The 27286-nt window shown below is 44.4% G+C and overlaps 1 protein-coding gene across 3 annotated transcripts in view; it reads right to left on the reverse strand.

Annotated features, from left to right (window-relative positions):
- Nucleotides 1-27286, reverse strand: part of LRP1 (LDL receptor related protein 1) — a 469165-nt gene that overhangs the window by 187407 nt on the left and 254472 nt on the right. For all 3 annotated transcript variants that reach the window (XM_070740967.1, XM_070740966.1, XM_070740968.1), the window contains 4 exons: nucleotides 26250-26439; nucleotides 14300-14443; nucleotides 4610-4846; nucleotides 2448-2628 (listed from right to left, as the gene is read on the reverse strand). In XM_070740967.1, the coding sequence (XP_070597068.1) occupies nucleotides 2448-2628; nucleotides 4610-4846; nucleotides 14300-14443; nucleotides 26250-26439 (752 nt within the window). The remainder of the gene's footprint in view (nucleotides 1-2447; nucleotides 2629-4609; nucleotides 4847-14299; nucleotides 14444-26249; nucleotides 26440-27286) is intronic.

Here is a 27286-nt window from a genome sequence, read left to right on the forward strand (position 1 = left end):
AACTGACTTCCGGGGAAGCAATGGCAAACTTTCTACCCTGTATGAAAGAAGTTTAAGAATGAAAAGAAAAGGTTTTTGACCAGAATTTTAATTTTTGGAAAGTTAAAGGTTAGGATATAGGACTAGATAGATTTGAAAAAGGATTTCCTGTAGTGTTTTTAAAATTTATTAAATATATGAAAGTTTTGAAATTATAAGAAAATCTTCTCGTGGGAAAGTCTTGCTGATTGGAAAATAAATAAACAGTAAGAGGGGACTTTGAAGACTAACCAAAGAGAACTAAGGATTATAATTAAAGGAGAAGGAGCTAAATAATACAGTGGAGAAACACTATTTGATTATAGAAGGAATTAAAATCGCTCAGAAATCACTTACAAAATTGTCTGATACTATAGAGAGGGTTTAGAGGAGAATATAGAAGAATAGGTTGGTGTTTTTTTTAACTGGGTAAGAAAGAAGCTGATTTGAATATGGATTTCAGAAAGCCAAATTACAAGAGTGATATGGAAAAGGATGTCACAATGGATTTACATTTGAAACTGTCTAATGTCTTAATAACTAAAGAAATAATAAATCAGAAGACTTATTTGGAAAATCTTCTTATCTTGGATTTACAAAGAAGATGTGTTAAGCTACTGAAGTTGTTTCTGAAAGGAGACAAAGAGAAAACTAGAAGATATCAACTGTTAGAAAATTATTTGATATGATTAAAGACCGAGCTTAAAAAAATCAATGGAAGAAATGTAAGAAACTTATATTTGACCAAGGTTAAATATACATGTAGTAGTTTCTGGTAGCAACTAATGGAATTTATTTTTGACCAACTCTCTTGATAAATGGGGGAGATAATTTTTTGTTGTTGTTTTTGCTTCATGTCTTAAAGTTAGTGACCACTTGAATAAAAATGGATTAATTAAGGTTAAATACACACATACATACACCCACATAAACACACACAAAATTTCTGCTAGCTTTTAATAGGCGTTTGGGGCAATATGCTGACTGTAAACTGTTTAGAGTGTTGTAAAGCACTGTGAAGCGGTATATAGGTCTGCTACTGCTATTCATAGTTTGATTATTATTAAGGAATGAAATATAGAAAGATGTTATTTCATTGAAATATTAGTGAAGGTTTGAAGTTACTAAATTCTTTATACAGGTCTTGGTGGAAAGTGTAGTCATATCTATCTATCTATCTATCCATCCATCCATCCATCCATCCATCCATCCATCCATCCATCCATCTATCTATCTATCTATCTATCTATCTAATCTTGATGATAGATAGGATAGATAGATACCATATTTTCCCCAAAATAAGACCGTCTTATTTTTATTTAACCCTGAAATAAGTGCTTGGCCTTATTGCCATGGACTCAAAAGCCTGATTGGGCTTATTATCAATGGATATCTTATTTTGGGGGAAATGGGGGGCGGGGTGGGGGAGAAAGAGAGGGAGGGAGGGAGAGAAAGAGAGATGTATGTATGTATGTATGTATGTATGTATGTATGTATGTATGTATGTATGTATGTATTTGGTTGGTTGGTTGGTTGGTTGGTTGGTTGGTTGGTTGGTTGGTTGGTTGGTTGGTTGGTTGGTATGCTGCCCCTCTCCGTAGACTCGGGGCGGCTAACAACAATAATAAAACAACCTATAACAAATCTAATATTTAAAATAACTAAAAACCCTTATTAAAAACCAAACATACACACAAATATACCATACATAAATTTGTTTTTTCTCTTTTTCTTTTCTTTAATTTTTGTATTAGTTTTTAATCTCTGTATTTGTAAACTTTAATAAAATTATTTTGTAAAAAAAAATTCCTGAAAGAACTATAATGACAAAGATTGTTTCCCATGAGATTTGAGATCTGCGCAGTCCCAACCTTGCCTGCTTGCTTTAAGAGAGATTTTGTTTTGTTTTTTTTTCCTGGCAAGGGGAGATTTAGATCAGAAAAACATACACGCCCATTTAGCAATCTTCCACAGATGCATTTAATTATAAAGAAAATAAAGTTATGGGAGATCAAGCATGGGCTTCCCAGCATAATGTAGTAATGTAGTCCTAAATTACCCTCCTGTCTTCTACCCCATTTTTCTTGTCACTGTTATGTATTGCCTGTACAGTCATATAATTGAATGATTTAGACCTTTTCCAAGCTTATGTTAAGGCATACATAAAAGTGTAAATTATAAAGATTACAGCAACATAAAAACCTCTGGAGACATAATTCCATTAGAGGAAAGAATGAGGATAAAAATGTCATACATGAATATTAGAAAGCTGAAAAGTAAGAGCAACAGAAATCTGCATAATAGATGCCTTGCTTGCTAGGGGTTTGGTAGACATCTCTAGAATTCAATATTCCTGTAGACACATTCTGCTCCATTTCCCTAAGCGGATTCCCCGATCCCCATAGGATTCTCAGCTAGCAGAGACTTACCCATTCAAGGGATCCACCACAATGGCTCGCGGGTGGATCATCCTTTCTTCAATGAGAGTCTTTCTGGTCTGAGCAGCTTTTTCCAGCCGGGCAACACTGATGGTTTTCTTGGGTCCATCATCAGTCCAGTAGAGATTGTTCCCCATCCAGTCCACAGCAATGCCCTCTACGTTGTGAATGCCTGGAAGAAGACAAAGTGAGAAATATGCTGAAAGTGATCAAGCCACGCAATGAGGATATGCCATTGAAGGTTGAATGCAACATGATAATGCAAACAGAGCTAGGTGCTTTGTTATACGATCACTACTGAAATTGACACGGCCTGACAAGACACACTCATACCACCTTATTATCCGTTTTAAAACAGTCAAGAGATTCGGTGGCAGAAATCCGTCTTCAGGTTTGTACCGACAAACATTACAAAGAGTCTAAGAAGCATTTAGAAAAAAATAGTTGAAGCTACACAATGCAATTATTTCTGGTACATAGTGACTGGCTGGTATTCAGAATAAAAGTTAAGTGTCCCCAAATCCAAAAAATCAAATCCAATTCCATCCATTCTAGAGAGCTTACACACCAGAAACAAATTCCTTGTGTGTCTAATCACACTTAACCACTAAAGAATTCTATTCCATGTCCCATGCACCTCTTCATAGAAAACCATTCTAACATTTAACTTGCTAAACATGGGTTTTTTAGATAGTTTTTAATATTGGGCTTTTGAACTGTTTTGTATTTCTTTTTATATGCTGTAAGCCACCCTGAGTCTTCGGAGAAGGATGGCATATAAGTTCAATCAATCAATCAATCAATCAATCCATCCATAGATACATACATACATACTGATTGGCACATACATACATACATACATTATTATTATTATTATTATTATTATTAGTAGTAGTAGTAGTAGTAGTAGCAGCAGCAGTATTATTATTATTAATTATTATTATTATTATTATTATTATTAATAATAATAATAATTATTATTATTATTAATATTGTATGTCGCCCTTCTCCAAAGACTCAGGGCGACTTACAGCATATAAAAGGAAATACAAACAGTTCAAAAGCCCAATACAGTGAACCCTCGAGTTTCGCGTCCTCGAGCATCGCGAAAGGGCTATTTCGCGAGTTTTCAACCCGGAAGTAAACTCCACCATCTGCGCATGCGTGCCTTTTTTCTATGGCCAGGCATGCGTAGATGGTGGAGTTCCCCAGCTGGGAAGCTGGGCGGCTTCCCTGGGTCTTCCCCCTCTTGCCCCGGTAAGACCCCAGCGGCGGCGCGAGCAACGGCGTGGGCGGGCGGGCGGCACGCGTGGGGACACCCCAGCTCCCCAGCTGGGGAGCGGAGCTGGGGTTTCCCCAAGCGGGCGCGCGTTGCTGGGGCCGCTCCCCAGCTGGGGAGCGGAGCTGGGGTTTCCCCAAGCGCGCGCGCTTTGCTGGGGCCGCTCCCCAGCTGGGGAGCGGAGCTGGGGTTTCCCCAAGCGCGCGTGCGTTGCTGGGGCCGCTCCCCAGCTGGGGAGCGGCCCCAGCAACGCCCGCGCGCTTGGGGAAACCCCAGCTCCGCTCCCCAGCTGGGAAGCGGCCCCAGCAACGCGCACGCGCTTGGGGACACCCCAGCTCCGCTCCCCAGCTGGGGAGCGGCCCCAGCAACGCGCGCGCTTGGGGACACCCCAGCTCCGCTCCCAAGTTGGGAAGCGGCCCCAGCAACAGCGTGGGCGGGCGGGCGGCACGCGCGCGGGGAAACCCCAGGCGCGAGCAACGGGGTGGGCGGGCGAAGGGCGGGCTGCGGTGGAAGTAAAAACACCATCTGCGCATGCGCAGATGGTGTTTTTACTTCCGCACCGCTACTTCGCGAAAAATCGATCATCGCTTGGGGTCCTGGAACGGAACCCTCGTGATGATCGAGGGACCACTGTATTAAAAATTTATATTTATTTATTATTTATTTATGTATTTATTTATTAGATTTCTATGCCGCCCTTCTCGAGGCGACTCAGGGCAGCTGATACATACATACATAAATACATACAGACATTGAATGAATGAATGAATGAATGAATGAATGAATGGATGGATGGATGGATGGATGAATGAATGAATGAATGAATGAATGAATGAAGCAGACATCCAATGAGCAAAAATTTTGCACACGTTACCATCTTTCAGAATTGTCTCCCTATCCGTTCCATCAATTTTCTGCCGTCCAATCAGGTAGCTGGTAGTGTCAGCAAAGTAAATGAAGCCGGTCTCTGCATGGAAATCGAGGGCTCTGGGGTTCATCAAGTTTTCAATGGGGATCATGTGTTCATCAGGCACTTTGGCACCCATGTCCATTCCACGAATGATGCCTGGTCGACCTTTGCCATAGACCAGGAAAAGCTCATGCTCTGGCTCTGGAAGATAAAGAGAGGGAGGAAGAGGAGGAGGGGGAGAAAGAAGTTATTTTTGATTTCTACTCAATCCTCCCCCCATAAAAAGCAAGATGCCGCAATCAGTAGTAGGTTCCTACCGAAACAGTAGAGGATGCCACACCAGTAGCAAAAGATGAGCTGCATGCTCAACTTTGGGTGTCTTGCGTGCATGTGTGTATTTGTGCGCGTCCCAGTGTGGTTTTGCTTCTGTGCATGCGCAAGAAGCAAAATCTCATGAGGGCACACGTGTTAGTGGGAGATTTCAGCGATTTTTTTTTTGGGCAGAATAAAAAAAAATCGCTGAAATCTCTCTTGCACGGGCGTCCCCATGTGAGATTTTGCTTCCTGAGCATGCGCAGAAGCAAAAACATGCAGGGCCGCATGCTTATGCACGCAAGACCCACGAAGCTGCACACACAGTGCAATGGTAGTGGTGGCAGGAGCAATCTGCCCCAGGTCGCAATGATAAGTATAAAACGAAAAGAACCCATAAAAAGAATACAAATGGCAAGAGGACAACCCATGCAGGAAGCCTTTCCTTCAAATGCTTCTTTTCAACAAAAATCAGGTGATTGGCCTGGATCCTCAGCCCCCGATATCAGTAGTACGGTGCTTTCTCTGAATCGGGCGACTGCAGAAAGCAATATGACAAGTAACTGAAATGAAAAGAGATGGTGACAGATATACTGAAGTCACCTTTTCCCTTTCAGAGAGAACTATAGGTAATCGGCAACTTTCATTTAGTGACCACTCGAAGTTACGACAACACGGGGGGGGAAATGACTTATTGGCCATTTTTCACACAACTATTTTGCGGCATCCCCATGGTCATGTGATCAAAATTTGAGCCCTTGACAACTGGCTCATATTTATGGGGGGTAGGGGTAGTGTGGTTGGGCAGTAGGGAAAGCAAATAGGATGCTTGGCTGCATAGCTAGAGGTATAACAAGCAGGAAGAGGGAGATTGTGATCCCGCTGTATAGAGCGCTGGTGAGGCCACTTTTGGAGTACTGTGTTCAGTTCTGGAGACCTCACCTACAAAAAGATATTGACAAAATTGAACGGGTCCAAAGACAGGCTACAAGAATGGTGGAAGGTCTTAAGCATAAAACGTATCAGGAAAGACTTAATGAACTCAATCTGTATAGTCTGGAGGACCGAAGAGAAAGAAGGGACATGATCGAAACATTTAAATATGTTAAAGGGTTAAATAAGGTTCAGGAAGGAAGTGTTTTTAATAGGAAAGTGAACCCAAGAACAAGGGGGCACAATCTGAGGTTAGTTGGGGGAAAGATTAGAAATAATGTGAGAAAATATTATTTTACTGAAAAAGTAGTAGATGCTTGGAACAAACTTCCAGCAGATGTGGTTGGTAAATCCACAGTAACTGAATTTAAACATGCCTGGGATAAACATAGATACATCCTAAGATAAAATACAAGAAATAGTATAAGGGCAGACTAGATGGACCATGAGGTCTTTTTATGCCGTCAATCTTCTATGTTTCTATGACGGTTCCAGTTTCCCGGGGTCATGTGATAATCTTTTGCGACCTTCTGACGAGCGTAGTCAATGGGGAAGCCAGATTCACTTAACCACCATGTTATTAACTTAACAACTGCAGTGATTCATTTAACAACTGTGGCAAGAGAGGTGATAAAATGGGTCAAAACTCACTGAACAGTTGTCTCACTTAGCAACAGAAATTTTCGGTTCAACTGTGATCAAAAATCAAGGACTACCTGTACTGTACTGGCAAATTTATATTCATTTAGGAACAAAAATACAGATAATAGGTTCTGGAAAACACAGATAATAAATAAAAAGGTAGTGTTTCCTATATTTTAAGCCCCCAAAAACAGTTATCCCCCCCCCCATCCCCCATAGTTCATATTTCTTGTTTCAGCTTGTGACATATTTTATTGCCAAGTTGATAGATTGCATTTCACCTCATCAGCAGGGATCCTGGCTATTGTTTCCTGAGATTCTATTGTCACTCACATTAAAATAATTGTAATAGCAAGAATGGTATTATCATTTAAATTTGAGAGAGTAATTTGGCATGAAGTATAAAGTCATAGACTCAGTTGGAATTAAATACTCTGATTGCAATATTTGGAACACTCTAGTTACATTTTGAGAATGGTTATGAGCAACAAAAAAAAGTAAGTCAAGTGGTATCAAAAGAACTATAGACATGGTTTTATTTCCAATGATTTTGGAAATGTCTACAGCAACACTAGTAAGATATACAGCTTTGGCCAATTATTTCTTTGAAGAAAAACTCAGCATTTACAACAACGTCACAGAGATTGGGGCTACTGTATGACTAGATTGGTGTAGCCAAAAAATAACAATTTTAAGTTGTGAATAGAGAACTAAAGCCATAGAATCACCAACATATATTTTTTAAATCTTAAAATTTATTGAAAACCTTTAGATTGATTAAAAAAGAATATGTGAAGCAAGTCAAAAGATGAAATTTTAATATACTAATGGTCAAAATAGCTAGCACAAAATGATTTACTGTTTTGGTCATGACCTGATACAGGAGAAGTAAATTTTCCTATATTCAATATTCCCAAATTGTTTCTCAATTTATATTGGATTCATGGTGTGCGTGTATGTGTGTATGTGTGTGTGTGTGTTGGGGAATCTCCTTCCCTACAGAGGACATTGCTGCTGTGGTAGAAATTATTACCACACCATCGTCATCCTCTCAATCGTCTTCCCACTGCCTCCAATCCGCCTCCTTCTGGATCTGGCTGCGGGAAGGACAGGGGTAGGCCAGCTGTCCCTTCTGCCTCATCTCTGCCGCTGTCCCAGTCACACATTGCTGCTTAGCTCCCGCGGTCGTTTTATCTCCGGGATGGCTATTCACTGCAGACTTTGCTTAAATGCAGGTTTGCTTCGCTCAGAATTTAGAAAAAATTAAACCCAGAGTCCATTTTGAACTTCAAAGGTCACCTTTACTAAATCAGAAGTGAATGCATCAAAAAAAAAGAAAAGTTTGAGGAAAAAGGCATGAGAGATGCCTATTACAAAATAACCCATGCCCCTTGACAATTCACACAATTCCCATTGTCCATCTTCATCAGGTGGACGCATTTTCACTGGTGCGCCATACTTTTAGAATGCATGTCATTAACACACACACACCCTCCTGTTATCACTCCTTCTCAGGAGAAACGAAACTTTCTTGGGCTCCTCCAGCAGACTTCCCCCTCCCAAATTTTATTATTTATTTATTTATTGGATTTGTATGCCGCCCCTCTCCGTAGACTCGGGGCGGCTAACAACAGTGATAAAAAACAGCATGTAACAATCCAATACTAAAACAATTAATCATCAATACCAAATTACTATTGTACACTGTTTATTGTCGCTGTTAGCCGCCCCGAGTCTCTGGAGAGGGGCGGCATACAAATCCAATAAATAAATAATAAATAAATAAATAACTTAAAAAAACCCTTATTATAAAACCAAACATACATATAAACATACCATGCGTAAATTATAAAGGCCTAGGGGGAAAGAATATCTCAGTTCCCCCATGCCTGATGACAGAGGTGGGTTTTAAAAAGCTTGTGAAAGACGAGGAGGGTGGGGGCAATTCTAATCTCCGGGGGGAGTTGGTTCCAGAGGGCCGGGGCCGCCACAGAGAAGGCTCTTCCCCTAGGCCCCGCCAAATGACATTGTTTAGTTGACGGGACCCAGAGAAGGCACACTCTGTGGGACCTAACTGGTAGCTGGGATTCGTGCAGCAGAAAACGGTCCCTGGGATAATCTGGTCCAGTGCCATGAAGGGCTTTATAGGTCATAACCAACACTTTGACCGGAAACTGATCGGCAACCAATGCAGACTGCGGAGTGTTGGTGTAACATGAGCATATTTGGAGAAGCCCATGACTGCTCTCGCAGCTGCATTCTGCATGATCTGAAGTTTCCGAACACTCTTCAAAGGTAGCCCCATGTAGACAGCATTGCAGTAGTCGAGCCTCGAGGTGATGAGGGTGTAATAACCGAGAAACACGGTCTCCAATTTAAATCCTTTTATTCTCTACAGGCTCTAAGCGAGCGGATAAACACTTTCACTGTAGACGCGAGTTAACAGAAGAAGCGCGTAAGACGAGTAGCGCTTCTATTTAAAGACTTTCCCTCAGCAACAGCCGGCGGCTGACAGCTCTTCCATTTTGGCGCCCTCTACAGCAACCAATAGGAAGCAGGTAAACAATGCCTATGGTTTCTTTCAATTCTGCTTAACAACTCTTGTTTAACAAGTTACCCCAGATACAGAACAATATAGAACATTACAGAATTTACAGGATTTAACACCCCTCCCCTTCTGGATGATTTTACAGGTATTTATTCGGACAAATAAGTAACGAAGTCTTCCAGGTGAGGGGGTCTTCATGAGGTCCGACCTGACCGTCTAGGGTCGCTCATGACTTGTGTGTCCACCGACGAAGATGGTTCCTCTCGTCCCGCAGACGCATTGCTTCCATGACCAGGAGATGGCAGAGCAGAGGCAGCGCTGGAATGGCTATTTCCCCCAGGTAAGTCCCAATCAACTGGTTCCGGGTTCCTGTTAGCCCTTGCGAAATTCCCTGTGGGGAGGGGATGAGTGTTATCTTTATGTCCTTCACTCTCGGCTTTCTCCACTCTCCCCCTAATGTGGTCAATGTGCCTCTTCCAGAGGCGGCCATCTAGTAATTTGACCATATATGTTTTGGGACCTGTTTGATCTTGCACAATGCCACTTTCCCAATGCTTTCCCGCATCAAAATTTTTAACATATACTTTTTGTCCCACAGCCACTGCACGCTCAGGCATTAGCACATTGTCCGGTTTTAATTTGATGTAGGAGGGGTGCAGCCTATCAAGGGGGGATCTTAACCTTCTCCCCATTAACAACTCAGCAGGGCTTTTCCCAGTAGTCAGACTAGGTGTTATGTGTTGGGTCAGCAAGAACGTGTCTAATCTTTCCTGGATGTCACCTGGAGCTGACCTCTTAATGGCCTCTTTGGCCACGCGAACATAACGTTCTGCTGCTCCATTAGACCACGCTGCGTGGGGCGATGTGAGTGCATGCCGGACTCCAAGATCAGCTAGGAACACTTCAAACTGTTTAGATGTAAATTGGGGCCCATTGTCTGAGACTAATATGTCTGGGCACCCATGCGTTGTGAATAACTTCCTTAATACCTGTATTACTGCTGATGATGTGGTAGATGTTAATAACACTATTTCAAGCCATCTTGAGTACGCATCAATCACGATTAAAAACATATTATTCCCCACTGGTCCGGCCAAATCAATGTGCACCCTAGACCATGGCCCTTGGGGACTGTCCCACTGTGCAGGGGTGGTTTTAGGCGGGTCTGGCCATGTTTCTTGGCACTGGCCACATGTTGCCACCCAGTTCTCTATTTCTTTATCCAAGCCAGGCCACCACAAATATCCCCTTGCCAATGCTTTCATCCTCACCACCCCTGGGTGTCCCACATGCAGCATTTTCATAACCCGCGGTCTCAGGGCAGTGGGAATAACCACTCTCTCCCCCCAGAGTATGCAGTCATGCATAACCGATAGTTCTAGCCGCTTTGTTTTGAACTCACCTACTAAGGGATCGTTCCCATTTGCTGGCCAGCCTTTTAGAATGTAACTTAAAATCCTGCTCAAAATCTTATCCCGCCTGGTTTCCAATGCCACCTCTCTGGCAGTGACCACAGGAGTCTTATCTAATTCAATAAGGAGCACCTCTGATGCTGGCGCTGGGTCTTCTACTCTCTGTCCCAATGGACAGCGACTAAGGCCGTCTGCGTGATTAATAGTAGATCCCCCTTTATGAATGAGCTTGTAGTCATATGCAGCTAGAAAAATAGCCCACCTGGACATACGGGGAGACATGAAGGGAGGAGTCGGCCGTCCTGTGGCCAGCAGACCCAAGAGAGGCTTGTGGTCTGTTACTAATTGGAAAGGTCTCCCTAACAAATAATGGTGAAACTTTTTCACCCCGGCTACCAATGCTAAAGCTTCCTTGTCAATCTGCGCGTAATTGCGCTCAGCCCCAGATAGCGTTCTCGAAAAATAGGCAATTGGCGCTTCCTGACCATTAGGAAAGATATGGGCTAACACTCCGCCCACCCCGTACGGAGAAGCGTCGCATGTGAGCCACACGGGAAGAGTTGAGCTGTATTGCACTACTAAGCTATGGGACGACAAAAGATCTTTAACAGTGTCAAACGCCCGTTGCTCCTTCTCACCCCAGTGCCAGTCTGTCCCTTTGTGGAGGAGCCTATGTAGCGGTTCAGCTGCGGAGGCTTTCTGTCTTAGAAAAACAGCATAAAAATTTAATAGCCCCAAAAAGGCTTGCAGCTCCGCTTTACAAGTTGGGGCAGGCGCTTCTTTAATGGCTCTAACTTTTTCTTCTGTTGGGTGAATGCCTTGAGCATCTATACGAAATCCCAAGAATTCGACTGATGGGGTTCCCCACACACATTTTTCTGGCTTCAGCCGCAAACCCTTGTCTCTCAATCTTGTGAGCACCTGTCTAATTCGACTATGCAGCTGGGCAGAGTTGTCACCACAAATCAAAATGTCGTCAAAATACGGGACCACCCCATCAAGGCCCCCCAATAAGCGCTCCATTAACCGCTGGAATATACCAGGAGCAACACTAACTCCGAATTGCAGGCGCGTACATTTGAAAGCACCCCTGTGCGTTACAATAGTCTGCGATAAGGCAGTGGCTTCATCTACTGTTAATTGCTGGTATGCCTGGGCAAGGTCCAGCCTCGCGAAGATTTTCCCCGAACCTAATGTGTGCAACAGCTGTTGCACTACTGGAATGGGATACGAGTTGTGCTGTAGTGCCTTATTAATAGTAGATTTATAATCCGCACAAACTCGAAGCGATCCATCTGGCTTTAGTGGGGTTACAATTGGGGTTTCCCAGGGGGCATGTTCCACTGGAACCAGTATACCTTGTGCTTGAAGTTTAGTTAATTGTTCATCTAGCTTATTGAGCAAGGGCAAGGGCACCCTGCGAGGTTTTAATCTAACGGGAGGAACAGCAGGATCTAATGAAAAAGAAATAGGAGGCCCTTTAAAGGTACCTAGACCAGCACGGAAAACCTCAGGAAATTCAGTCACAAAATTAGGGGCAGTAGAACATGTCAATTTGTTAAGACCCGTGACTGCTAACCCCAAAGGTGCCATCCAGTCCAACCCTAGAAGGGAATGATTAGCCCCGTCCACAACTAACAGAGGGAGAACATGGTGCACATTTCTAAAGGTGATAGGAACCCTGGTTTTACCCAAAACCCTAATAGGGTGACCCTGGAAGTCATTGATAGCAATGTCCAAAGGTTGCAAATCGTCCCGTGCCAAACTTGGTACATACAAATGCAATTTATGCCAGGGCATTAGTGTATATTTCGAGCCTGTGTCCAACTCCATATGGCACGGCTGATGGTTTAAGAAGAGGGGGACAACAATTTTATTAGGGGCAGGAGGGTAAACTCCAGGACCACTGAAAAAGCGGTTACCTCTGGCATTCCAAGGACGGCGGTAACCCCGTCCTTGTGGGCGGAAAGGACGGTAGACTCGGGGAGCAGCAAAGGAAGGCTGTTGACCTTGTGGGGAAGAGATGTCATCTGGCAAAGCAGCACGGCAAGCGGCGGCGATGTGGCCTCTCTTCTCACATCTGTAGCAAAAGGCGTCCTTAAAGGGACAGCGAGACCGTTGATGTTGACCTCTGCACCCGGCGCAGGCAGGAAAAGTTGATCGGGCTTGTCTGTCTGGCGGCCCTCGTAGGTAGCAGCAGTGCTCATTGTAGTCCTCATAGTCGGAGAGCTGAACTTCAGGTAGGCGGCGAACCGAGGCACGTTGGGTGTCAACTATCTTAAAAACAGTTTGCAGCTTGTCATTGGATTTTAAATCAGCCGCCGCAGCCTCAGCTACCTCAGCTGTCTGAGCAGCCTTAATCACGTCTTGTAATGAGGAATCTTCAGTAGCTAAGAGCTTATTCCTTATGGTGACGTTCCGCATCCCAAAAATTAAGGCGTCTGTCAATCTCGCTTCAGGATTGTCAAATTGACATTTCGCCAAGATAGTGCGCAGCCGGGTTGCGAACTGGTTAATCGATTCCCCATCCGATTGAGACATCCGGGAGAATTGATGCCTATAAACTATTGGCGGCTTAGTAGGTTTAAAATGGGCAGCCAATTTTGTTTGTAAAGTAGCCCATGGCACAGAATTAGGAGGGTCGGGATCTGTCAAAGTTCCGGCTAATTCAAATATATGTGTGCCGCAATAATTCAAAAATAAGGCACGTTTCCTGCTGTCCTCAGCAGTATGTAGACTGGCAGCTTCCAGGAATATCTCAAATTTAGCCATGTAGGCTGCCCAAGTTGACCTTTCCGGGTCAAACAACTCCGGAGGCTGAATAAGTGAAGGGGTCGACATATTGATTTTTTCCTAAAAAAAAAATCACCGCTAAGACCCTCGTCGCCAATGTAATAACCGAGAAACACGGTCTCCAATTTAAATCCTTTTATTCTCTACAGGCTCTAAGCGAGCGGATAAACACTTTCACTGTAGATGCGAGTTAACAGAAGAAGCGCGTAAGACGAGTAGCGCTTCTATTTAAAGACTTTCCCTCAGCAACAGCCGGCGGCCGACAGCTCTTCCATTTTGGCGCCCTCTACAGCAACCAATAGGAAGCAGGTAAACAATGCCTATGGTTTCTTTCAATTCTGCTTAACAACTCTTGTTTAACAAGTTACCCCAGATACAGAACAATATAGAACATTACAGAATTTACAGGATTTAACAGAGGGCATGAGTGACTGTGAGCAGTGACTCCCGGTCCAAATAGGGCCGCAATTGGTGCACCAGGCGAACCTGGGCAAACGCCCCCCTCGCCACAGCTGAAAGATGTTTCCCTCCTCCCAAATTTCTCATGACAGCTGAAGCACAGTTGAAGGATGAAACACAGCGAGGCTGACACCAACCCTTTGTTGAGTGACTCCCTCCCTCTTGTTTGGATTGACTTGAGTTTTTCCTTCTACAGCCACTTCTCACTGATTTCCTCTGTCCCTTTTCCACGCTGAAAAATAGAGGTGTGAACCTGGGAGAAGAGGACCGATCAAGTAACGCCTCACCTCTGTCTGCCAATGACAACAACTATGTTTGCAAAACATCCTTAGCAATTCAGATAACATTTTAAGACATCTTTCAGCTGGGATCATTTTACATTCTTTCCCAAAATATTAAAATCCATTTTGACTTTCTTTTCCTTTCTGATGACAATTTAAAGCAAGATGCCAAGGAAAATTTCCCACTGAAATTGAGAGATTAAGACAGATTCCTCTTCAGCTCAGTTGTCTCCCAATCGCGGCACACTCTCAACTCACAACACAGGCAACTCACTTTTGCAGGACTTCCCATCACTGCCAAGGCTGAATCCTGAACGGCACCGGCAGGTCCGTGTCTTGTGACTGTTTCCAAGGAGACAGATGTCAGAACAGCCGCCTGGTTTTTCAAACTGATCCACTTCACAGGCATGACTCCTCACTAATTACAAGAAAAAAAACTTGTCAGTTCATGTTAACAGGTATATACAGTGGTACCTCTACCTAAGAACGCCTCTACTTACGAACTTTTCTAGATAAGAACCGGGTGTTCAAGATTTTTTTGCCTCTTCTCAAGAACTATTTTTCACTTACAAACCGGAGTCTCTGAAACTGTAACCAGAAAAGGCAGGGAGAAGCCTCCGTGGGGCCTCTCTAGGAATCTCCTGGGAGGAAACAGAACCGGAAAAGGCAGGGAGAAGCCTCCATGGGGCCTCTCTAGGAATCTCCTGGGAGGAAATAGGGCCTCCCCCCTCCTATTTGCTTTTACATTGATTCCTATGGGGAAAATTGCTTCTTCTTACAAACTTTTCTACTTAAGAACCTGGTGACAGAACAAATTAAGTTCGTAAGTAGAGGTACCTCTATATTTCAGTTTTATTCTGTCGTGATATTTAAGATTGACAAGGAGCAACAGGGACATGTAGAAACATCTTTCATGGTAATATCATAATTACGCAACAATAGAGAATTAATGCCTAGGGCTGAATTGTTGGAGATATTCTAGCAAAAATGTCAACAGCTGTGTGCATTTTAATTGATACATCTATTCATGCTATGTTTTCTTTCTTTAGTGTCTTCAAATCAAGTGTCGACTCCTAGCAACTGTTTGTTTGGCAAGGTTTTTCAGAAGTAGTTTGCCTTGCCTGCTTCTTAGGGATAAGAATGACTGACCCAAAGTCACCTGCTTGGGTTTTATGTCAAAGGCAGGAATCATGGGTGAAATTCTCCCGGTTTACTCGGGTCTGTCAATCGTCGGAGAATCAGTTGCAAAGGGAGCGCGAGGCTCTGCCCACCCGCCCAGACAACACCGTTTGGGTTCTTTTACCCTCTGCATGCACAGAATCCAAATGGCGACATTCGGGTCGGTGGGCGGAGCCTCACGCTCCCTTCGCGACTGGCTCTCCAATGACCAACAGACACAAGTGAACCAGAAGAATTTTACCTGGAATACAATTCATAAGTGTCCCAGTTTCTAGCTTGATGCTTTAACCACTATACCAGGGAGAGGCAAAGTTGGCTCTTCTATGACTTGTGGACTTCAACTCCCAGAATTCCTCAGCCAATCATGCTAGCTCAGGAATTCTGGGAGTTGAAGTCCACATGTCATAGAAGAGCCAACTTTGCTTACCCCTGATCTAGACCAAACTGAAAAAATGCACATTGCTCACAAATAGCTCTGTGTTCTTGATTTCAAGGGGTGAGTAATAATCACAGCATCTCCTTCTTGTTAACTAAACGGTTTACAATTTGCTGAACTATCTACCCAGCATACACCTATCTGGCATTTTAGAGCAAAGAGAAATCATGTTAATTATTCCAAGGGGGGGAGGAGAAGTCTAAAGGCAGGGCAAATAATGGCCTAAGCAAATGGGATGTTTCTTGGTACTTATTTGTTTCTGATACACTGGAAATATTTGTACAAGTTTACATAAACCATAAGCTCAGTGTTTAGAAACTGTGAACAAAACAGCCAGCAAATAAAACATGCAATTAAAAAGTCAGCAAGCTTAAACTGTTTACGATTTTAGGATGAATAATCTTTTGGTCGGGGGAGGGACGTGTGTGGAAGAGCAGGCTGCTTGAGAAAATTGCAGGCATTTGTGCTGCCTTCTTTCCCTCCCGTTTTAGCCTTTTTCCCCAGTGTCAGCACAGCGGAGTTGCCAATAAAGCAGCAATTCTGACACAGGTGTTGAAGAAGATGCCTGCAGCCACAAGCAAACTGAGCACAGCAGCCAAAAGAAAGGAGGTGTTTTCAATTCAGAGGCAGTGGATGGTCTAAAAGAGGGAAGTATAGAAGTCCAGTAAGACAAAACAATGCAAAAAAAACCCCCTCAAGACCTCAATGTATTGACCACCGACTTAAAAAGCGAAAGAATTTCTGAGTGTCTTAAGACAGAATGGCTTACGGAAGAAATGTTGATGCATATTGCATGCATTGGTATCCTTCAGTCTCGAAAGATCATAGTATCATGCTCTGGATTCCCCAGAGCATGAAGCCAGGGTAGATTAATATGCAGGATAGACTGTTACCCAAGCAGCAGATTCCCCCTCTCTACGTCTCTGAAATAATCCAATGGAATGGCAAAGGCCAATACAATTGGTTCCAGCTACATCGCAGGGGTTATCAGAACGTGGCTGTACACAGCCACAAACTACTTCTGGGACTCTGGCTCCGGGTTTTGCCTCAAGGTTTACTCCCGAAGCCTTTTCCAATGATGGGTATAGCCACAAGGCAGTGGAGGTTTGCAGTCAGAATTTCCCTTCTGCTAGTGGTTGACCAGGGCATCTTCCGTGTCTTGCCCTGCTCTTAGCATACCGCATCACTTGCAGAGACTGATTGATTGATTGATTGATTGATTGATTCATTCATTCATTCATTAGACTCAGGGCGGCTTACAACATGTTATCAATAGCACTTTTTAACAGAGCCCCCACAATCCGGGTCCTCATTTTACCCACCTCGGAAGGATGGAAGGCTGAGTCAACCTTGAGCCGGTGATGAGATTTGAACCGCTGACCTTCAGATCTACAGTCAGCTTCAGTGGCCTGCAGTACAGCACTCTACCTGCTGCGCCACCCCGGCTCTATATAGCCTTCATGACTGTTGACGTATTCTAATAGGTTTCATACACTCAGTCCACCGGAATCTGTCTTCACATGCTCGGGATAGACAAGTCCCTATCTCGCTGAAGGTCTATGACCCATTGGCTACTCTCAGCCTGGTTTGGCCAGCCTGTCGAAGCTGTTGCCCGGGGTGTGGCTGCTGTGCATGCTACAGTTACTAGGAGCCACAGGTGAGAGGTGAACGAACTGCCCTAAATGAGCTGCTGTAAAAGGACACGACAGAGGTGTAACCCCTCCCTGAGCACCTGAACACCTCATATGCCCCTGATGTATACTAGTAATACTAGAAAGCACAACGTCTAGGTAATTGCAATATAATATAGTTTTTTGAATAGTAAAATTATAGAATAGTGCAGTGTTTCCCAACCTTGGCCACTTGAAGATATCTGGACTTCAACTCCCAGAATTCCCCAGCCAGCATTTGCTGGCTGGGGAATTCTGGGAGTTGAAGTCCAAATATCTTCAAGTAGCCAAGGTTGGGAAACACTGGACTAGTGTATAGAATAGGAGAAGAGAGGGCAATTATTTTTTTTCGAGGAGCCACATGAGAAACTGGCTGCCACTGTCACAGACCTGACAGGAACAAAGGGACAGCTATGGCCCCTGGGCCGTAAAACGCACAGTTCTGGTATAGATTATACAATACAGTTGATCCTTCTCTAACTTTCTCTCTTTCCAGAAGTAGTGCTTGCAGTACCACAGAGTGTGGGGCTCTGTCAATGTTTAAGGGTTATGATTAAATTCGAATAAGGCAGGAAGCAAGTTGAATTTCAGCATTATTTTACCATATATATTTTCAATAATGTAAGGACTCAAGTCTAACCAGTTGGGTTGGCAATATATAAACCAACAATGTATGTTTGTATATTCAACTATTTTAATATAGGCTTATTTGTATGCTATGTTTGATTGGCTGATTGTGTTTCAGGCTTCCATAAGAGGGAGTTACAGAGAGCCAGTTATTATAATTTATTCTCTTTGGCGTGCTCTCTGGAATTCTGATATGCTCCGCTATATGTACTGCTATATTGATACACTGATATGCCAAGTATGTAAGAAGCTTTGTACTTTTAGCTAGCATTCCAACCGATTAGAACATATATGACTCGGACTGTTTATTGAACTGTGCTATTTCCTAAGGTAAACCTGTACATACTTTAATGTATCTGTGTGTGACTAAATAGGCGTTGATTGCTTACCTGAACGCCTCTTCTCGTACGGTGAGCGGGTACAGCAGTCACATGGGTTGCTCATGTCCAATCCGGTGGAACTGAGCCTAGTGTTAAAAAAGCTTGCCGGATCCGCCCCTTCCCCAGAATTCGCGAATCCATAGACTAGGCTCAGCTGTGAAGCTCTGTAGTGTTCAACTCTCATTGTTAGAGGAAGAAAGTTATAGGAAGGTAAAGAAGACACATACAAGGGCGGGAAGTGACTGCTGTACCCGCTCACCGTACGAGAAGAGGCGTTCAGGTAAGCAATCAACGCCTATTCTCCGTACTGAAGGAGCGGGTCCAGCAGTCACATGGGACATACCCAATAGATGGTCCCTAGGGTGGGATTAGATTGCTATCGTGTGAGATAACGGATTGGAGTACCCTTCTGCCGAAGGCAGCGTCCGCTGAAGCGTAAGAATCAATCTTGTAGTGCCTGATGAAGGAATTTGGCGAGGCCCAAGTGGCTGCTTTGCAGACCTCCTCCAACGGGGCTTGAGTCGCCCAAGCGGCCGAGGTGGCTGCGCTCCTGGTGGAATGCGCTGTGATGTTCCTTGGAACTGAGAGGGAGGCCGACTCATAGGCCTTAGATATAGTCCCTCTGATCCAACGGCCTATTACTGTTGAAGACACTTTGGCACCCATGACTCTGGGGTGATAGGCTATAAAAAGTGCTTCTGACCTCCGAAAGGGTCCTGTGCGTTGGATATAGATTCTCAGCGCTCTAATGAGATCCAGGGTGTGCCATCTAATTGCCAAGGGATGGTCTCGTTGGAGGCAGAAGGAAGGTAGGACAATATCCTGAGATCTGTGGAACATGGAACTGACCTTGGGTAAGAAGGTGGGGTCCAGTCGCAAGACTACCTTGTCCTGATGAAATTGACAAAGGTCCTGCCTGATTGAGAGGGCAGCCAGCTCCGAAATGCGTCGGGCAGAGGTAATAGCCACCAGAAAGGCTACTTTAAAGGATAGGTATCTGAGGGACGCCGATTTTAGGGGTTCGTATGGTGCCTGCGTGAGGGAGTGGAGAACCCGTGGCAAGTCCCAGGATGGATACCTGTGGACCTTGGAAGGTCTAAGGTTGGCTATGCCCTTGAGGAATTCCTGAACTTCTGGGAAGGATCGGAGAGGCTGTCTGCGGGGGCCCCCTAAGACAGAGGAAATGGCCGCCAGATGACGCCGGAGGGTGCTGGTGGAAAGTCCTTTATGGAAACCTTGCATAAGGAAGGAGATGATTCTGTGTATGGGAATGCACAGGGGAGAAAGGCCTTCCTGTAGACACCACTGGTGAAACTTGGACCACGTGTGGTCGTAGATTCGATTGGTCGAACCCCTTCTGGCCCCTAAAATGACCTCCACTGTATCGGGGTCGTGACCACGCAGTTCTAAGTCTCTCCTGATAAGAGCCAGGCGGTGAGGTGGAACCACTCCGGGTCTGGATGGAATGAGGCCCCCTGCCGCAGCATATCCCCCGAAACGGGGAGTCGCCAAGGGTCCTGGACGGACAACTGTTGGAGATCCGCGAACCAGGGCCGGCGGGGCCAATGAGGGGCGATTAAGATTACTCGGGCCCTCTCGGTGAGGACCTTGTGAATCACATCCGGGAGAATTGGAATTGGAGGGAATGCGTAAAGTAGGCCTGGAGGCCATGGGCTCCGGAGGGCATTGATTGCTTCCGCTCCCGGGGATGGAAATCTGGAAAAGAAGCGAGGGAGTTGGGCGTTTGCGTTGGTCGCGAAGAGATCCAGAATTGGTAGGCCGAATCTGAGGCTGATTTGGTGGAACAGGTCTTGATGGAGGTTCCACTCTCCTGGGTCTATCGTTGCTCGAGATAGCCAATCCGCCTGGACGTTGAGGCTCCCCGAGATGTGGTCGGCTAGGAGCGACCGAAGATGTTTTTCCGCCCAAAGGCCTAACTTGAGGGCCTCCCTCATGAGGGCCTTGGATCTCGTGCCCCCCTGCCTGCAGATATGGCTTTTTGTGGCAATGTTGTCGGTGAGAATGAGAACGTGCCGGTTGGGAATGCGAGGAGAGAAATGCTTCAGAGCCAGGGAAACGGCTCTTAACTCTAGCCAATTGATTGGCTTGGAAGCTTCCTCCGGGGACCACGTGCCCTGGGCTATCATCCCCTGGGCGTGGGCGCCCCATCCCGATAGACTGGCATCTGTGGTGATGACAAATTGATCCGGGCACCTGAACGGGGATCCTTTGTCCATGGCCGGAGACTTCCACCACTTGAAGGATCTGCGAACCATTGGTGGGATGACAATGCGACGATTTGAGTTGCTGTGCCCCGATCTCTGAAAGGGTAATAGGAGCCACTGTAGTTCCCTAGCATGAAGGCGAGCCCAGGGAATGATGCCTATGCATGACACCATCTTCCCCAAAAGGGAAGACAGGGATACTATGGATACTGAAGGTTTAGATAAAATACAAGAAATTAACTCCCCTATACTGAATTTTCTCTCGGGAGAGAGAAAGACCTGGGAGGATTCTGAATTAATAATGGATCCCAGGTGTAAGATGGATGTGGAAGGTTGGAGATGACTTTTATCAAAGTTGATGGAAAAACCATGGTCCTGAAGGACTGACATGGTGACAGAAAGGTCTGTTTTCACTTTCTCTAGGGAGTTCCCATGAATCAAAATATCATCAAGATAACATAAAATGTGAATGGGAGACGCCCGGATATAGGCCGCCAGGGACCCCAAGAGCTTTGTAAAAACCCGAGGGGCCGAGGAAAGGCCAAATGGCATCGCCCTATACTGGAAATGCCTGCCTTGAAAGGAGAAACGTAAAAATTTTCTGTGGCATTTGGCTATAGGAATGTGGAGGTAGGCCTCAGTGAGGTCTAAAGAGACCATGAAATCTCCCGTGTGGATGGCGGCCAAAATAGATGATAAGGAGTGCATCTTAAACTTCCTATATTTGATGAATAGGTTCAGCCTCTTTAAATCCAAAATAGCTCTCCAACCTCCGGAGGATTTTGGAACCATAAATAGGATGGAATAAAAACCTAGACCCTTCTGACCGGAAGGAACCGGTTGAATGGCTCTGATGGACAATAAGTGGGAAATGGCCTCCTCCATACGGTTACAATCTGAGGAGGACCTGGGAGAAGGGCAAGAAATAAAACGTTTCGGGGGGGGGGGAATAAATTCTAACAGAAGGCCTGTTTGAACAGTGTCAATGACCCAGGGGTCCTTGGAGGTGAGACGCCAATTAGAGGCGAAATGGGCTAGGCGACCACCTATGGGAATTGAGGAAAAATTACCATCTAGGTTTCTTTGAAGCCCTGTTAGAGGACGCTCCCCTTTGGAAGCGAAAACCTCTGCCCCTGGAGTTCCTACCTTGGGAACGAAAGCGGGGGGAATACTGACCTGGAGATCTCTGATAGGAAGCCGCTTGGTCTTGCTGACGCCCTGGGCGACGAAAGGACTGCGTTTTGGTAGCCTTTTTGGTGGTTGGACCCAAAACTTTCTTCTTGTCCGTGGTTTCCGTAAGGAGTGGATCCAGAAGATCACCGAAAAGAAGGTCGCGCTTTAAAGGTCCCAGGGATAACTGCCACTTCTGGCGTACTCCGGCTTGCCAAGGGCGAATCCATAGGAGTCTTCTTGCCGTTGTAGAAGCTGCAATAGACTTAGCAGAAAATCTAGTAGATTGTAAAGTGGCATCAGCCACGTACTGAGCAGCTGCAAAGACCTTGTTGAAGTCTTGTTGACCTCTCAAGTCATCGGGAGGAATATGTTGTTGAAGTTGGCGAAGCCACAGAAGCATGGCTCTGGAGAAAAAAGAAGCCGCTGCAGAACTTTTAATGGCCCAGGAATCTGCGGTGAATCCTCTTTTGAGCATTTGTTCAATCCGCTTGTCCTCTGGGCGGAGGACTTCCTCTGCTTCGCCTGGCACAGCAGCCGCCGAGTGAAGGATCTTGACCGGTTCATCCGGTTTAGGAAAAGATAGGAGCTCCTCATAGGAAGAGGAAAGTTTGTACAATTTTCTATCCTTGGTTGAGGGATTAAGCCCAGAGGCTGGGAAATCCCACTGCTTAAGTAAGGCATCTTTAAACAATTTAGGCATAGGAATTACCTCGTTATCCTCCTGCTCCTCTGTGAAGTAAGGTAAGTTCTCCTCCGGGGGGTCAGTGGATGTGGAGGCCTGTTTCTCCTGGGCCGCCAATCCCGTAGAAATTCTAGCTTTGAGGAGGAGAGATTTGAACAATTGAGAAGGAAAAATAGTAATTGGAGAAGGCACCTTTATTTGGGATTCCTCATCATCTGAGAGGCCTTGAAAGGGATCCTCATCCTCCTCCATATCCTCATATTCGTCCTGAGAGGAGTCTGAATCATCCTGAATAGGAGCTCTAACCACTGGGGAAGAACCCAAGGGGCGGGAGGGACGAGGAGGAGGAGGAGGTAAGGGAAGCTCATTGATGGTAGAGAGTTTAGCATCAATGGCCTTGGACAACACAGAAAAAATAGATTGGAATTCAGGAGGTAAACTAGAAATATCAGCAGGAATGGCAGAAGAATCCCTGAGGGCCTGGGAGGATCCTGGCTGGGGGGAATCTTCAATAAGATCTGGTTCCTCTGGACCTATTCCCCATAGGTTAGGTTGGGGTCTGTCTAGGTTTGGCTCATCCAGAGATAACACAGGGACCCCAGAAGGAGGCAGACTAGAAGCCTCTGGGGGGTCTTGACTACAGAGTACTTGGGCCTGTACTTTCAAACGCTTTGCTGATTTGTCATGGATTCTTTGTAGGGCTAGGTCCCTTCTCTTCTCAGCCCTGGTGACCTTGGTCGAGGGGCGGGCCCCTGAAGAAGAGGAGGTCGAGGCCTGGGGGATACTGGTAATTTCATCGCCTGTAGGCCTGGCCTCTCTGGGACCTTTAGTTGTGCCTCTCTTGGGAAAGGTAGCCATAGTCTGACAATTAACAGAAGACCAGGCTGAGCCAAATAACTGAATAATTAGGGAGAAGAATTTCAAAGGCTTCCCAAGAGGAATGGATCCTGCTCTGAGGCCTCGGAGCTGCTGAGACTTGAGGACAATCTGGGCAAACCCAGAGTTCGTGCCCCCAAATACAGCGTGGCCAGCCTCCCTAAACTTTAATTAAAGTAAACCAAGGCACTCTGGTTGGAGGCTTAGCCAGTGGAGAATTAAGCCTGAGCGTCCCAAAGCCCACTCCGGGATCCACGCGGTGGACTGAGGCCTACGCGGCTGGCAGGAGGCCAACACGAGAGACCTAAATTTAAAAAGGGCGCGAAGGCCTTCGCGCCGAAAAATCGCTCCGTAATAGAATTCTTAAAGGGGAAGCGATCGACTAAGTCCAGGAGACTAGAACAAGCGTCTCACTCCGCAGGAGGTATTTCTTAAGCCCTTTAACAATAATACAATAATTTATCAATGAATCAATACTTGCACCAAGACCTCCAGGCCAAAGGATTAAAAGAATCCACAAGCGGCAGCGGGGATCGTACACGGCAAGACAGCCGGGGGAAAACGAAACCGCAACTTCTCCCAAGGAAAAAAGCCGAGCCACAAACGGCTGGCGCTATTAGTGCAAGTAAATAAATAAGAACAAACAAATCTTACTACTTTTGAAGGAAAAGATCGAAGGGAAGGTGTTAGAATGTTGAACGAGCTATCACAATACAACCGCAGGATATGCGAACTGAGCGAATTCTGGGGAAGGGGCGGATCCGGCAAGCTTTTTTAACACTAGGCTCAGTTCCACCGGATTGGACATGAGCAACCCATGTGACTGCTGGACCCGCTCCTTCAGTACGGAGAATAGTTATTCATATCTACTCCAATACAATGTTTCTATGTGCATATCCTTGCCACTCAAGGAGTACTCTGCACATACTTTTAACAAATATCACACCATAGGCATTTTAAAGAAATTGGAACACCTGCCTTGTTCCTTGTAGTTTAATGTCCTTCTTTGCAGCTGGGATTACAGAAATAAAGTTAAAGAATGAAGTGATTTAGTCTAGAGTCAACCAGTATGAAGAGGGTTGAAACCAGTTGGTACAAATGTTAGCACGCCTTCCCTTTTTCAAAGATTTTAGCTTTGGAGCTTTCGTATTATATTATTAAATTCCTTTTTAAGGTCATAGCAGCATATCCTCTGGAACAACCAAAGAAGCTGTGAAGATGGATGTCAGATGATCACACTAATAACAGGGCCATTTGCTAGAGTTGGGAAGCTACAGAAATGGAATGACCACATAAATAAACGAACAAGAGTGTACCGTAATGGCTCCAATCATCACACATCTTAAGATGGCACTAACCATTAAAATTATCCTCTCTCAAAATTAAAATTATTATAGATAACCCTCCCAAACATATTTCGGTTTATAATTCTAGGCAATCCCACTGCCACGGAGGAAAATTCTGATTGGACACAAATTGATCCTTAATTATGACCATCTGCCTATAAAGAAATACATAGTGCAGAACAGCTATTCTACAGCTGTCGTGGAAAAAAATATCTTGCATTTCAGCCTGATCAACATACTATATAACAGAGGTTCCATAAAAACAGAAGTAAAATCCAGAGCATCAGAAAAGCAGAGTGATAAAGATTTTGTTAAACTATCACAGCCCTAGATCAACTACATCTAGGGGTGACCCATCAGCCATTCTGCTATACATTGGCAATCACTTTCCTCCATAGCGTGTCCTTAACACATATCCTTAGGACATTAAAAATACAGTGACTGGCAGATATGACTGAAAACAGAGTATGGGAAAGAAATGGCTGAGGCCAATTCAATGATACTAAGAGAGCAAGATATGACCTGAAAACTGGTTATCCTAAATAAGGCCATACGGAAAACTGCGGGGATAAAAAAAAAAGCTGAAGCAGTAACCATCAATGGATTGCAAATAATGGACCATGCCTTCTGATGTGGTGCAAGGTTTGGATGCAAAGATGTCTAAATGGAATCTATATTCATATTCTGGTGGGTGATTTTAATTATGAATATCATTCTGCTAAATACGCCTGTGGGAATATATATACGCATGCATAACTTTTTCTGACCATTTGCCTGAAAAAAAAGCCCACTTTTATGTCCTTTCACAGAGGTCAGTGATGAAAGGGACTTAAAAAGTCAAACAGAAACTTACTTACTTACTTACTTACTTACTTACTTACTTACTTACTTACTTACTTACTTACTTACTTACTTACTTTATTCATTCATTCATTCATTCATTCATTCATTCATTCATTCATTCATTCAATGTGTTTTTTTTAATGCCGCCCTTCTCCTTAGACTCAGGCCGGCTTACAACATGTTAGCAATAGCACTTTTTAATAGAACCAACATATTGCCCCCACAATCCAGGTCCTCATTTTAACCACCTCAAAAAGATGGAAGGCTGAGTCAACCCTGAGCCGGTGATGAGATTTGAACTGCTGACCTGCAGATCTAGCAGTCAGCTTTAGTGGCCTGCAGTACTGCACTCTACTCACCGTGCCACCTCGGCTCATTATACAAGCAGCTAACCAAGCAAACCCCATTAGAGTTTTGTTAAGATATTCATGAACTGGGAGAGCCATGTTAACAAGGTTAGCCAATTAATAGGCATAGCAACTAATTCAGCCAATGGGAGCTAACCACTTCTGAGTCTGTGCAGAGAATCAAAACTGGAACTTAAACTTAGGGCTGGGTGTGGCTCTAGTCCACTCTCTGTTGAAATGAAACTAACTCCTGTTTGTGTTTACCTAAAGAAATAATCTGCTAATGGTACTGTAAATTCATCTGTTATTATGTTTATAAAGAAGTTATTGAATCCAGCTAAATCACAGCCATCTGTGTGTGCTTCTGGTTTTGATTTTTGCAACAAACTTTAATAAGTTTCTCCCCTTATCCCCCGACATTATAGATTTCTCTTATCTACCTTTGGGTTGCCGTCGCTGGTGATAGACATGTAGAGCTCCACCTTTATCCACTCTTGTTACCACTTGAAAGTCACTACTGTTGAAGCGATTGACCCGGATGACGCTAGTTTTCTGCTGGGTGTTGGCATTGTCTGAATTGGTGGCATACAGGTAGTTCTCAAAGACAGTCAAGCCGTAGAGATGCTCTATCTACAAACAACAAATATGGTTTTAAAAAAACTGATGAGGCTAATGGGTAGAACCAAATATCTTTTTTCCCTTTATTTCAAAACATTACAGTGCAAATTCCAAACAAAAGAGTACTAGGTAGTCTTTTCAAATTCTACTGATTCCAAATATTATTTATAATACCCTCCAAGACAGGGACACCTTTATTGCTAAACAAGAACTGAACATTCTCTAAATCTTTAATTAGGTTTTCCTAACACTGTATGAGAAAAAAAGATACGTATTGAATAACAGAATAATAGAATTGAAAGGGATCTTGGAGGTCTTCTAATATAACCCTCTGCTCAAGGAAACCTTATAACATTTCAGTCAAATGGTTGTATAATCTCTTCTTTAAAATCTCAAGTGTTGAACCACCCACAAATTCTGGAGGCAAGTCATTCCACAGATTGATTGTTCTCACAATACAAATAACTCATCAACTCGTTAGTAGTTAAGAGCCCCAATATCAAGACTAACAATCTTGGTCCATTGGGTTTGGACCATCCCCATCAAACCAAGGCAACATGATGAGGGACTGTCAGAGGGATATCATAAAACATCTGGAAAACAAAGGTATGTCTGTTTCTATTTGTTTTATGTCCATTTCTTCAGAATCTTGCTCATCAGGCTATATCTTATTTCTCCTAAAACATGACATACCCCAAAAAGAAGGCCTGGCACTGTTTTGTGCGCATGCATTAAAATTAAGCCCTACCCCCAAAATTTGGCCCTATCTAAGCGCATGCACAACCAGGCTTCCCAAAGTGGATGACAGCAGGCTTTTTTGGGTGGACGGCTACCGGTAGCTGGAGTAACCATTATAGCT

Source organism: Erythrolamprus reginae, chromosome 2, assembly GCF_031021105.1.
Source record: "Erythrolamprus reginae isolate rEryReg1 chromosome 2, rEryReg1.hap1, whole genome shotgun sequence".
Classification (NCBI taxonomy): domain Eukaryota; kingdom Metazoa; phylum Chordata; class Lepidosauria; order Squamata; family Dipsadidae; genus Erythrolamprus; species Erythrolamprus reginae.